Genomic DNA, 13,146 nt, shown 5'->3' with positions numbered 1-13,146 from the left:
AAAATCTCAAACGTTCCTATCATAGGCAGTAGATATTACCAGCCCTTACTTCCTCTCTGAAAAAGCAGTGATGCCTCTGATCCCTGGTGATTCGGCTTAAAATTTATTTAGAGTCCCAGTTAATCCAATTTGTGGAAAATGAATAAATATCTCTAAGTTTCAAGTTTCCTGAATAGCAGACTATTTTAGGAATTTTGCTATTTTTCAGAAATTTATGCTTTCACATTACATTTAAATTCTAATTCATTTCCAGACAATTGTCCTGCTCTGGGGTGATATAGTAGTAAGTTTCCTCTAATATTTCATTTGCTCTTATGACAAAAGCACTGCAGGCTTATGCCAGAGAATGCTGGCAAGCAACAGACAGAGGAATACTCATGATCAGATCCTATAAAGAGCAACCCTGTATTTCCTTTTAGATCCTTTTCTATGGATCATCATCATTACATTTTTCTTTGCATTCCGTGAATGCAAATATTTAACAGCAGAGACAAGTTTCCTGCTTTTACGCGTTTTACATTGCAGGAAAGTGATTAAGTGCTAGAATAAAATAAAACAGGAATGCAGCAGAGTCAGTCAGGGATGGCCTCACTAAGTAGGTGACAGCTGAACTGAGGTCTGAATGACATATCCAGCTATGAAAAAATACGATGTCAGAACACTTCAGACAAAGATCCAAGCAAGGGGCAAGGCCCCAGGTGGGAATGAGCCTGATGTGTGAGAAAGAAGGTACAGTGCAGTGAGGAGAGGGGCAAGAGAGGAAGTCACTGGGGAGGGAATGAATCACGTAATATCCCATAGGCAAGGAGTCTGAATTTTGTTCTGAGCACAAGAAAAAGTTACCATAGGGCTTTAAGCAGGGAGAAAAGAAATAACTGATGTGCTTTTAAAAAAGAGTCCCTTGATTGTTAAGTGGGGGTGAACTCTACGGGGGATAAGAGCTGAAGTCAGGAGACCAGTGAGGAGACTTGGTCTTAGGGTGGAAGTTGTAGAGATGGAGAGAAGCAGGGCAGGGAACACTTGGTAATTGGCTGGATATGGGAGGTGAGGAAAGGATGACAGTAATCCAAGCATGACACCCATATTCATTTGAGGAACTGGATGTCATTTTCTTGAGAAAGAAAAGAGAGAAGAAGAGATGGGGTATGATATGATTACTGAGTACTATGTGTCAGCTAAAGTTCTATGCATTTACATGTGTTAACCGAGAGGCAGGCATTATCAAACAGTTAATCCTCATTTTATAGATGAAGAAACTTAGGCACAGAGAAGTAAAGCAACTTGTTCAAGTTCAGACTATCATGTGGTAAAGCTTAACTTGAATTCAAGCAGTCTGACTCTTAACCATTAAATATATATATATATATAAAATCACATATATATATTGTCCTAAAAATGAAACCATACTATATTTACTATTATATAACCTCCCACAATTTAATTAGGTTGCTTCAACTAAAAATCAGTGACAGCGAAAATGACTAGATCAAAATACATTTAGATTTAGAAAACAAAAATTTTTTGTTTTGAAAAATTTTCAAAAATGAGCAAAAATCCTTCAAGATAATTACAAAATCTTGAATAATTATGAAATGGTTATAAAATTCTCCCTATTATTCACAAAAAATAACAATTAAAACAAGACCCAAGATATTTATTTTCCATCGTCTCCACCAACTTACTAGGTTGAGCAATTTGCTTTCAGCCAAATCATATACTACCAAAGCCCATTCCTCCCATCCATCCCCAGGATGCTGTTATATGGTGAGTAATATTATAGCTTGAAATAATCTGTGACTCCAGCTAACCAACAACAGAAATAAGAAATAAAATTGAAAACACAATAACCAGCCTTGCAAAGATTAACATACACACCTTGGAAACAAAGATGTCAGAAAAAACAATGTTACTAGAAGACATCCTTTTAAAAGCCAAGAATCTGAATTGAAGTCCAATATGTATCCAACAGCCCACATGGTAATCACAGAAAGCATCAGCAGCAGGAAGAGCTATTAAGAGATTCAGAATTTTAGAACTTTATGGATTTCACCTCTTAAGTATCTAATAATAGTGCAATACAAGAACTACTTCATAAGCATACAATAACAATACAACAGCAGAACTAACAGTTTTCCTCCAGAATTGCTGATTGATAAACTTGAAGTTTGAGAGACTGCACATCTTGGAAACAATTTTTAAAAGTCCTACATTTTATAATATAATATAATGTAATATAAATGTTGCTTAAACATATTTTGTTTTGCTTTTCTTCTTTACAAGAAATAGTGGTCTTTTAGAAAACTGTTAATGAAAGCTAAGATTTTCAAAATAACTTCTTGCAAACAAAATTCTATCTTGAAAAGCATAAAGCAAGCTCAAGGGACTGCACAGAAATCAATGTACAAGACTCAATGAGGAAACTATAAAGAACTCCAACATGGGCAATGCATCATGCTGTCCCTAATACAGAAGGTTAGATGCAATAGGTCTGCAGAAAAGATGAGCTATGTTTGGAGAATGCAGAATTTTAAATGTCTGTGGACATCTAGGAGATATCCTACAGGCAGTCAAAAGTAGCAAGTCTAGCATTCCAGAAGACTTGAAATGTATCGGCATGTAGGTGGTAAAGCCATGAGTGAATAACTTCCCAAAGACTGTGCGGGTAGAAAGGGGGCAGAATCTTAGCCAAAACAAACACTTAAGGGGAAAAAAGCAAAGTCACCAAAAGTAACCAAGAACAACTGACCAGAAAGGCAGGAGGACAAGAACCAGCAGAAACAAAGGCTTCAGGAAATCCAGGGAAGAGAGTTTCGAGAAGGGGGGTGTTCTCAGCGTCAAATGTCACATAGAAATCAAAGATTGAAATATGTCCTCAGGATGCTAATAATTCAGGTTTATTTTGGCAAAGTTAAAAGAATGAAACTTCTATGAAACAACAGTCTGGTGAATTGAAGCTGGGCCCCATGTCTGTGCAATGCAGTCTTTAATGACAAGATATGAGACCTTGAAAGCAAGCAGGGCTTCTTTTTTTCTTCTTCCATTTTCAGTGGATAATTTCAAATGACATTAAATCTTTAAAATGTTTCCAATTCCAATTGGCATAATGACACAAAATGGGCTAGTTTACGTTTTTTAAAATGTAAATTTAGAATCTCCTAGCAACATAATCTCAGAACAGAGATAATAATTAAATATGGATCTCAAAATTCTAAATCCTTTAACAGACAAGCTGCCTATTCATTCAGCAAATACTTGAGGGCATATTATATGCAAGGTACTACTCTAGGGACTTGGGACACATCAATGAATTTAAGATCTTTTTCTCACTTAAAGATAAGTGAAGGGAAGATAAACAAATAAATATACTAAGTGAATTTTATAGCATATAAAAACCCAGATTACAAAGGGCTTTATAGGCTATCATAAAGACTTTGGCTCAAGCCTGTAATCCCAGAACTTTGGGAGGCCAAGGCGGGTGGATCACGAGGTCAAGAGATCGAGACCATCCTGGTCAACATGGTGAAACCCTGTCTCTACTAAAAATACAAAAAATTAGCTGGGCATGGTGGTGTGTGCCTGTAATCTCAGCTACTCAGGTAGCTGAGGCAGGAGAATTGCCTGAACCCAGGAGGCAGAGGTTGCGGTGAGCCGAGATCGTGCCATTTGCACTCCAGCCTGGGTAACAAGAGCGAAACTCCGCTAAAAAAAAAAAAAAAAGACTTTACTCTTACTCTAGAAGAAATAAGGAGACATCACAGCAATGTGAACTGATGAGTGATATGACCTGACTTACATTTTAGAAGATGCATCTGCTGAACAAACATGGCATTGGTAGAGTGGTAAGAAGGGGTCAGATTCTGGATATAAACTGAAGGGTGAACTAGTCAACATGTTGTTCTAATGGACTGCATATGTGGTATGACCAAAAAAAAAAGGCAAACACCAGAGGAATGCTGGAGTTACCAGCTACTGAGGTGGGGAAGGCTTAGTCAGGGGAAGGGTTGGGAGGGTATCAGGAGAAGTCTATTGGACATCATAGTAGATGAGTCAAGTAGGTAATTGGATATATGAGTATGGAAAAGTCTAGACTAGAGAGACAAATATGGGAGTTATCAACATACAGATGGCATTTAGGGAATGAATAGACAGCAAAGTTCAAGAAGAAAATCCTGGGGTACCCTACCAATAAGAGATGGAGAAGAAGTGGAGCTGGCAAAGGAGAAAGAAACCAATATTTCTTTCACTCCACACTCCACATGCCTAATGCAAAAGAAGTGTAGCATTCATGATGATCCTCTACATAGAAATATGGTGTCTGTTAATTTAGAATCACTCTGAAAGTATAATGCTAATTATTGTTAATAAGATGATGGTATCGTATTTGAAAACACTAGAAACAGTGGAATCAATCCACTATTCCATTTTAACAATTTAAATAGTATTCACTTCAATGACATTCAAGAGAACAAGCTCAAGTTTCTAATATTTTCCCTATTCAGTTCATTTTAAAGTTTAAAGGAACACCACTCAGAATTGCTAAGCTAAAAAAATGAATAAAATTTGGGTTTAATCTCTCAAAATTCCAGTGTTTTATTTTATGAAGTGACATCATATGCCTAAGGTTTGCAACACTGTCATTTTTAAAGTCCTCATGATTCTAATGAAATATTGTAAATGTTATTATTTTCCTTTCAAGAAAAATTTAGTAAAGAATAAGATCTTTCTAAAAGCTTCTATAAGACTCCTTGCAACAAGGTGTTTTTCCCATTGTATCTCTAAAAATCAAAACCTTTTACATTTCAATACATTTATTAAATAAGTGTGGAAGTATACAATAATATTTATTCATAAGGTAACATGCAATTTTAGAGCATCAAGCTGAGGACTAACAATAAATAGCCAATGAAAATGTCGAATTTCCAAATTTGAGTAAAAGGATGCATGGGAAAGATATAGTCAGCAGATATAATGCAGCAAAAAGCCAACTCTCCGGTTTCCTCTGATGCCTTAACAAAACTAAATGAACAAAAAAGTCATTCAATCCCATAGAAAAGACCCCATATGAAAATACCTCGCATTTCTGCAGCCACCTCCAAAGTCTGAACTTTTGGTTGGCTCTCATTTTGGCTTCTGTTTTTAGCATATGAATAATGAGCTGATTTTTGTTTTGTAGAGCCATATCAAGAGGTGTTTCTCCCTTAAAAAAGAGTGGGGTAGAAAGTTTAATAACTTTTTAAATATAATATGAGTGCTAAACATTTCTTAAACTCACCAGAATCATAGACTCAACACATTATTCCAAGAATAGCCAGCTATTATCATTTACATCTATCTTGGACTAACTGAAAACAAATATATAGCTTATCTTTACATTAATTTATCAATCTTCTAACTCAAGATATAATAAACTAAGGGAGATAAATACCTGGCCATACCTTAGCATTCTGGATATCCAGGCTAGAACCAGCTTCCAAAAGCTTATCAACTGCATTAACATTTCCTGCTGCAACTGCCCAGTGAAGTGGAGTGTTTTGGTATATTTTATCAACCACATTGAGAGAAGGATTAAACTTTAAAAGAAATCCAGTTGGTTCTGACCTGTCTCAAAATAATAAAATATCAAGGGGCATTAACACAGATGATGACTTAAGGAGTAAATGCAAATTATAAATTTTTAAGACAATGGCAACAATTAATCATTCAGTTAAATAATCAGAATTAGGAAACTTCTTTGTACTGAGTTCTATTCTAGGTACTAATAGGAGATTTTAAAAAAAGACATCTATTAAATGATGACCTGCTATATAGAAAATTTTAACAATACAGTAGAATAACTGGTTTTGTTTTTCAAACTTTTCCTTTCATATTGTTGTTCTATTAGCTAACACTTTTCTTTGAATATAGATTTAACTTTATTAAATCCCATGCTATTTATTCAATTAAAGACTAAACGTATGTTTTAGTTGAGTAGCTAACTTCATACTCTCCATCAAATCAACTATTAAATAAAGCAGGTATAAATTATATCCTAAAATATTTGTATATCTTAGAAAGTAACAGATTAGAAGACAGAATTCAGTAAAATATTTTCACTTTCTCAATACTTTTCCTTCCTTCATGACTACTAAAGAGATTCTTTTAATAAAACAATATTCTACTTTATTTATTCCATCAAAATCCTTATAGAGATTATACCTGACTTTAGATTTATCAGCAAAGAATTCTACCTCCAGCCCTATCATTCCATGAACAAAAAGGAAATAGCATTAGAACACAGTTCTTGGAAGAGAAGTTGTAAGCACAAGCAAAATCAGAAATTCAATACAACATAGATACAAACTGATAAAGTGAAAACTACAGCATGCATTTAGATAAATACCAGGAGTTGAACTATACAGTGGTAATTATGTGTTTATAGAAATAAATACACAGAAAAACTTAAATATGCAAGTACCTGATCTGAACATATAGACTATTTTCAGTTATGATTAATATTTTCAAAGCAGTCAAGAATATCAGAGAATTTCAAAATTTAATATTTTCCAGAAAGCAGATTTATCACTTAGATTTCAAATTATGAGAACATTTAAAATTATAGCCATTTTTTTAAAGGCAAAGGAAGAAATACAAGTCATGTTAACAAGTATATGTCAAGGTTATCTTACTGTTCCGTAAGGAAATTTTTTTCTAATTAGTAGCTTTCAAACTTTTTGCCAAAGCTATCAGAAAAGAGAAAATAAATTTCAATGGTACTTTTCTAACTATAACCTACCTTAAAAGTCCATTATCACAGTCTCAGTGTGGAAAATCTTATTTTCTTCAGAATTTACTATCATCACACATAGACTGAGATACTTAAAATCACATATGCAGAAAAGAAATTGTTGGAACCAAGAATCAGATTGAGGCGATTAAATTAAACTCACCCAATTACTTTGTGAGCTGATAACATGAGAGGTGTCTGCCCATTTACATCTGTCATATTCACACTCTATTCAAAAATAAGACAATTCACATAACTGTAAATACACTCAAAAGTCTATTTCTTCTCTTAATAGAAATATGTCTTTAATACATTCAGTACTACCATTGTTTCTACATGAAGGGCTCAAATATCATTTGATAAAAAAAATGTTCTACTCCACTTCCATAGGGTAAAAATCCACAAATTTCTACAAAATATTTTTAAAGAGAAAATCTGAATATATAAAGTGTTATATGATGTGAACACAAACAGCTAAGGGAAAGAGTAAAATGTTGATAGCTACCATCAAATACAAGAGATGGTAGAGACTTTAAAAGTCATCTAGTTGAGACCTTAGTTGACACATTAATTTACATTATCATTTCTTATACAAAGCATTCAGTATCTACTCAAAAACTTCCAGTAAAGAGTGAACTCCCTATCTTCTGAGGCAACTTGTCTTTCTGGACTTATTTTTAAGTGGTATAACATGAAAATTTCTTTTCTATTTTCTGGAATACAGAAAAAAAAGGGTATCATATCTCCACGAGGATATATTCCTTTTAATGAGACAAGTCTAGGTTTAATGTATACGATAATGGTTTCAGCTAAGCCAAAGAAAGAGTCTCAGGTACTGAAGATTCTTATGGGCCTTGGAGGAACAGAACTTGGGAAGGGGCCCAAAGAGAAGCAGACAGGACTCTTCCTCATATGTTTATATTTTTCCAACAATGAAACCTAGGAGATTATAATTCTAATTCAATCAGCTAAGTCTGAGAGAAGGTGCTTATTTAAAGTGAGCAAAATCATTCTGACAGCATTTGTGCAAGCACATTTTCATGCCTTTTACAGGCAAGTCTGCTAATACATAAACTATTTTGCTACCAGAAAACATATTCCCTGCAAGTATAACTGACAGTGAAACTGACAATAACCTATAATTTAACCTATGCCTCTCAAGGCAAGTCATTTTTCATGAAATTACTTGAGAGAACAATAAGAAACATATAATCAAATTGGCCTCCCATTTGGGCTCAAATAATGAAAGCAAATGATGGGTTAGTGATTTGCCTACCATTTTTATATTCAACTAGTAGAAAAATACAGGCTTTGAAGTCATGTTGTTGAAAAACTTTGCAAATTACTGGCTTCATAAGAAAAACTATTAACAGCTTACAAGTTTCAGAAATATCTATTATGTTACTGAGTTAAATGACCTGTTCTTTTTCCTCCAATGAAGCTGAAAAGCAGTATTCAATAGCTAAGTGTACTGAGGCTAATATCTGAATATCTTGATATTCATTAACCTCCACTTTAACAGTGAGGAGAGACTACTACTACTAATTTTCCCAACCTCTTCAGATTATAAAAGCTGGAGTATAAGACACATTTCAGAACATACCTGTCCCTTTGAGATGAGATATGCGATAATAGGCATGTGTTGAAACAATACTGCCAGGTGGATGCTGCTGAATCCCTCTCCATCAATGAGAGTGGGGTCTGCACCATGCTGGAGTAATAATATGACCATAGGTAAATGTCCTTGCCTGCAAACAGAAGACAAAAAGCCATTCTGTAGCATGCAGAAAAAGCATAAAGTTGGGGAGAAACTGATATTCCTAAGACATGAGGGATTTTGGTTACATATAAAAAATATTTCCTAACAGAGAGATTTTTGAAACAATGTCAATGGTCCAAATGTTTTTTGCTTAGATGTCCCAAACTTAGAGCTATATGGATAATCATTCTTGAGTGCAAATGATAAGCTTCATAACTTCCCAATCTACCTTAAACCTTACATTACCACGTATAAATAATAATTTTTTATGACATGCTAACAATGAAGACTCTAAGACCACTTAGACTTCGCTGCTGTTATTTTAAAATCAAAAAAATTAAAAATAAAAATAAATCATAAGTCAGATATACAGAAATATAAAATTCATAAACTATGGGTATAATGTGATTATATTAAGAATTATATATTCATATGCTTTTCTTATGCTTGAATATGGTTCATTTTTCATGTAAAGTACTATACCTTAGTAGCCTAAAGGGCATGAGTTAACCCTAGAGCTTCAAAACTCTTGGCTATAGAGAGAAGATTCAACCCCTTGTCTCACATGAGCAATTATTCACTTCAGTTTCAGATTCCTGTCAACCCTACCAACCCCTGAAAATGGAGTTTAAATTAAAAAAAGTAACTGGTAAGTATTCAAGACTTATTAACTTAGTTTCAATGGCAAATATACATCAGAGAAGAGAGGAGAGTGACCACACAATATAAATGTTCTAAGTTGACCTACTCTAAATTTCTTGTTAATTCTGCAACAACTTTTAAAAGAGTTGACTCATTTTACCCTAAGATAGAGAGATATACTTACACTTACTTGAAGAGGAAACTCGCCTATTTGAAATAAAATTGTAAGTTTCTAAATAGATATCTGTCATAAGCCTGAACTGACTGAGTTTGCAGTTCACTGAACTACTATTTTTATTTATGTTACTAAGTATGAAAATTATTTATTTTAATTAGAAAAAAGAAAGTATAATACACATATTTGAGTTTGATAATCATAGTAAAGCCCTAAATTAAATATCAAACACATCTTTTCTGCAAACTCTTTAAAGCTGTAACTTTTTTAAATAAAGGGGAAGAAAAAGAAAAGATGGGCTTTCAAATGGTCTATAACTGACTTTCAATATGATGACCACTAGCCACATGTGGCTATTTAATTTCAGTGTTCAAATAAACCTTACCGGATGGCCCAGTGAAGAGGAGTTGAATTTAAATCTCCACCCAACTGATCTACAACAGCACCTTTTGAAATATAAAACCTGTTAAAAACAGACACAAATGAAAATAAGATTTTAAACTTAAGCTTCATACTGAGAAAGAAAATACTAATTTTTTCTTAGTAATACACGTGTTGGAAAACAAATTATGATAGTAATACTCCCTAAAACACCCAGAGCTATAGAAATCTGAAAGATTCACATGGCAGAATCAGACAAATCCCTGATGAAACATTCTTAGGATATAAGTAATTACTCCTGCTGTAATTAGCATTCCATTAAAACTTACATATCTAATACATCATAACTACTCTCTGCATAGTCTACCACAGCACTCTTGAAATGGCTTATATTCAAAAGGTTTAGGATCAGACAGATACTCTTACTTGACTGCAAGGAAAAAGGTAAAATTATGTCACTTTCAACAGTTTAAAATTAGAATTACTATATGGGAATGAATTATAAAAGTAAGTAGTAAAGAATTAACTTAAAATCCTTTTGGAAAAGTTAGACATTTGAGCGTTTTGCTCTGTATTTGGGGGACAGAGATGAGAGGCACTCTAAAGGTGGACAAGACTGATTTTCTTCTATCGTTTATATGAATTAGTCTCATTACTTCAAAGCTGTACTTCATACATCATATTATCTAAATACCATGCCAGTTTATTTCCACAGAAAAGGAGTTTGCCTGTGAGTATTAATGTGTATAAGAATATTTTAAACTTTGATAAATTTCTTAAACTTTGAGGATTTTAAATATCTAATCCTATAACCCACAATATATACACATTTACATATACATGTACATTTTACATGTTAAGGTGTTTAAAAAAAAACAATGAGTAGGCAGTAGTGCTTTATGAAGGGGAAATATTTTATACAATCCAATACATACCCACTTAAAACTATATTCCATATTTAGTTTTTTAAAAAAGGTTAAATTTCCTACCTATCTATTCTTCCTGGTATTACAATGTAAAATATTTTAATGTTTTTTCTAAACTAGATGAGACTTCCTATTCTATTCTGACTAAGTTTGTTATGCTTTTCCTTTATTAAAAAAATGTTCACTTTTACTTCCTAAACTTTATGATTGGCCCCTTGGCTTTATTTCTAATTTTCCTTTTTGGTTGATCAACCAGGGATTGTCTCTAAGGTCCTTTTCAACTTTATAACCACCATGTGTGGCAGAAAAAGTTTCAGGGGTTCTTTTACAAGAGGATTACACATGGTTCAATACTTGTCTTAAATAAAAAGATAAGTGAAGGTGATGTCTAAAATTATAAACACACTATTAACACACATATATCCCATCTTACTTTACAAGATCCAGTCTGTTGTTAATAGCAGCCCAATGAAGAAGCGACACATTTTCTTTATCTGGTTGTCTGACATCATATCCTGCTTCTACCAACTCTTTACATCGTTCGAAAATCCCATATCTCAAATAAGAAAAAAAAAAGCATAATTGATATCATTAAAATCATTTCATATATCAAAATTTCTTCATTTTACTATATCTTTCATCATTCAAACTGCCTTTCAGTCAACACAAAAATATAATAATTAACAAAGACATGCACAGAGAGGACACAGTATAAAGCCAAACAAGAGGAAACCTGGTTTACTTGTTGATCAGATTAATCTCTTTGGAGTTTAACTTGATTTTCTTAAGTAAACTTTAAATTTACACTGCCTTCCTTCAATAAGTTTCATTTGATCTCCACTATGTGCCAGAAACACCTGGTGCCGACTCCTGGCAATAATCTTATCCCTGAATCAAACCAAGCCCATGCAAACATCTCACAATAAGGGAGAAAGAATAAGCAAACTTGGAATGGGATAAATTCAACAATAAAATATAGAAAGATTATAGGTATAGCAGAGGAACAAATGATTAGCCCTTCCTGAAGGAGCTGAAACTCAGCTATATTTTATAGGCTGACAAAAGGCATTTCAGGCAGAGGAAGCAGCCTGTACAAAAATCAGAAATGTGAAACTACATGGATGTTCAGAGATATAAAAGCAATTGAACATTGCTAAAGCATAAAGCATGAGAGGGAATGATGAGATATGAGGTTAGAAGCAATAGGCAAAGACCACATGGGCCTTCTGTGCTACACTATGAAGTTTAGACTTTATCTATAGTTCAATAGGAAACCAATAAAGGGCTTTAAAGAGGAAAGCACTTAGACTTTGAGTTTTAAGAAAGATCACCTTGGAGGCAGTAAGGAAGCTGCTTAGAGCAGGGTGAGGACAGAGACTGAAATACCAGTTTAGAGATTATTGCAATAAACACAGGTAAGACACAATGAGAGCCTAAAGTAAGAGAGTAGTAGTAAGAATGGAAAAGGATGGGCTTGGGAGAAATTTAACTACTACTTAATCAGTTAAATAGTATAGTGTTAAAAAGGCATTTCATAGAAAAATTATTATAGCATTAAAAAGAGTTATTTCATAGAGAATAATGGGGTAAATCATTAGTGATATTCCTTTTTTTGTTTTGTTTTTGAGATAGAGTCTCACTCTGTCACCCAGGCTGGAGTGCAGTGGCACGATCTCGGCTCACCGCAACCTCTATCTCCCAGGTTGAAGTGATTCTCCTGCCTCAGCCTCCCGAATAGCTGGGATTACAGACATGTGCGACCACATCTGGCTAATTATTGTATTTTTAGTAAAGATGGGGTTTTGCCATTTTGGCCAGGCTGGTCTCAAACTCCTGACCTCAGGTAAACCTGCCTGCCTCAGCCTCCCAAAGTGCTGGGATTACAGATGTGAGCCACCGTGCCCAGCCTATTAGCAATATTTCTAAGAAGTTTCAACCTATCCTTTAGCACTTTCTTTAAAACTTACTTCCATTTAGAAGTACCTGAAAGTTTCAACAAGCCCTCAAGGATCAAAAATCAAACCAAATAGCAAAATGGTCTGTTTCTCGCACTGTAAATTAGAGTAATTTCTGCCTTACCAAAATATGCATATGTGTGTGTGTGTGTGAGAGAGAGAGAGAGAGAGAGAGAGAGAGAGAGTGCGTGTGTGTGTGTGTGTGTGTGTGTGTGTGTGTGTGTCTTTTGGCATTTTTAAAAGAGTAAATTTTTGAAAATGACACATATATATTTATACTCTCCATCTTTTAAATGTCAACTTTAATATTTTACTGGAAAAGAAATATTCCCTTTATTTAAGAAACAATACACATTAAGATTTTGCTGGTTTAGAAAACACACACACGTGCACGCATGCGCGTGCACACACACACACACACACACACACCCTAGCTCTTTTGCCCTTCCCAAATACTACCTACAGATCTCCCCACAACCACTAGAGAAGGTCTAGGATTTAAAGAAAACTTTGGGAAAGATATAAAATACGAGTTTTTAACTGAG

At 34.0% G+C, this 13,146-nt stretch overlaps 1 protein-coding gene across 4 annotated transcripts in view; it reads right to left on the bottom strand.

Moving 5' to 3' along the window:
- ZDHHC13 (zDHHC palmitoyltransferase 13) overlaps window positions 1-13,146 on the bottom strand; it is a 54,577-nt gene that overhangs the window by 18,739 nt on the left and 22,692 nt on the right. For all 4 annotated transcript variants that reach the window (XM_002755095.5, XM_009007813.5, XM_009007816.5 and 1 more), the window contains 7 exons: window positions 11,080-11,202; window positions 9,725-9,802; window positions 8,367-8,511; window positions 6,927-6,991; window positions 5,436-5,598; window positions 5,072-5,197; window positions 1,876-2,009 (listed from right to left, as the gene is read on the bottom strand). In XM_002755095.5, coding sequence (XP_002755141.1) covers window positions 1,876-2,009; window positions 5,072-5,197; window positions 5,436-5,598; window positions 6,927-6,991; window positions 8,367-8,511; window positions 9,725-9,802; window positions 11,080-11,202 — 834 coding nt within the window. The remainder of the gene's footprint in view (window positions 1-1,875; window positions 2,010-5,071; window positions 5,198-5,435; window positions 5,599-6,926; window positions 6,992-8,366; window positions 8,512-9,724; window positions 9,803-11,079; window positions 11,203-13,146) is intronic.

The sequence above is a fragment of the Callithrix jacchus genome, chromosome 10, assembly GCF_049354715.1.
Source record: "Callithrix jacchus isolate 240 chromosome 10, calJac240_pri, whole genome shotgun sequence".
Classification (NCBI taxonomy): Eukaryota; Metazoa; Chordata; class Mammalia; order Primates; family Cebidae; genus Callithrix; species Callithrix jacchus.
Note: the sequence above shows the minus strand (reverse complement) of the source record. Positions and strands in the feature narration are given on the sequence as shown.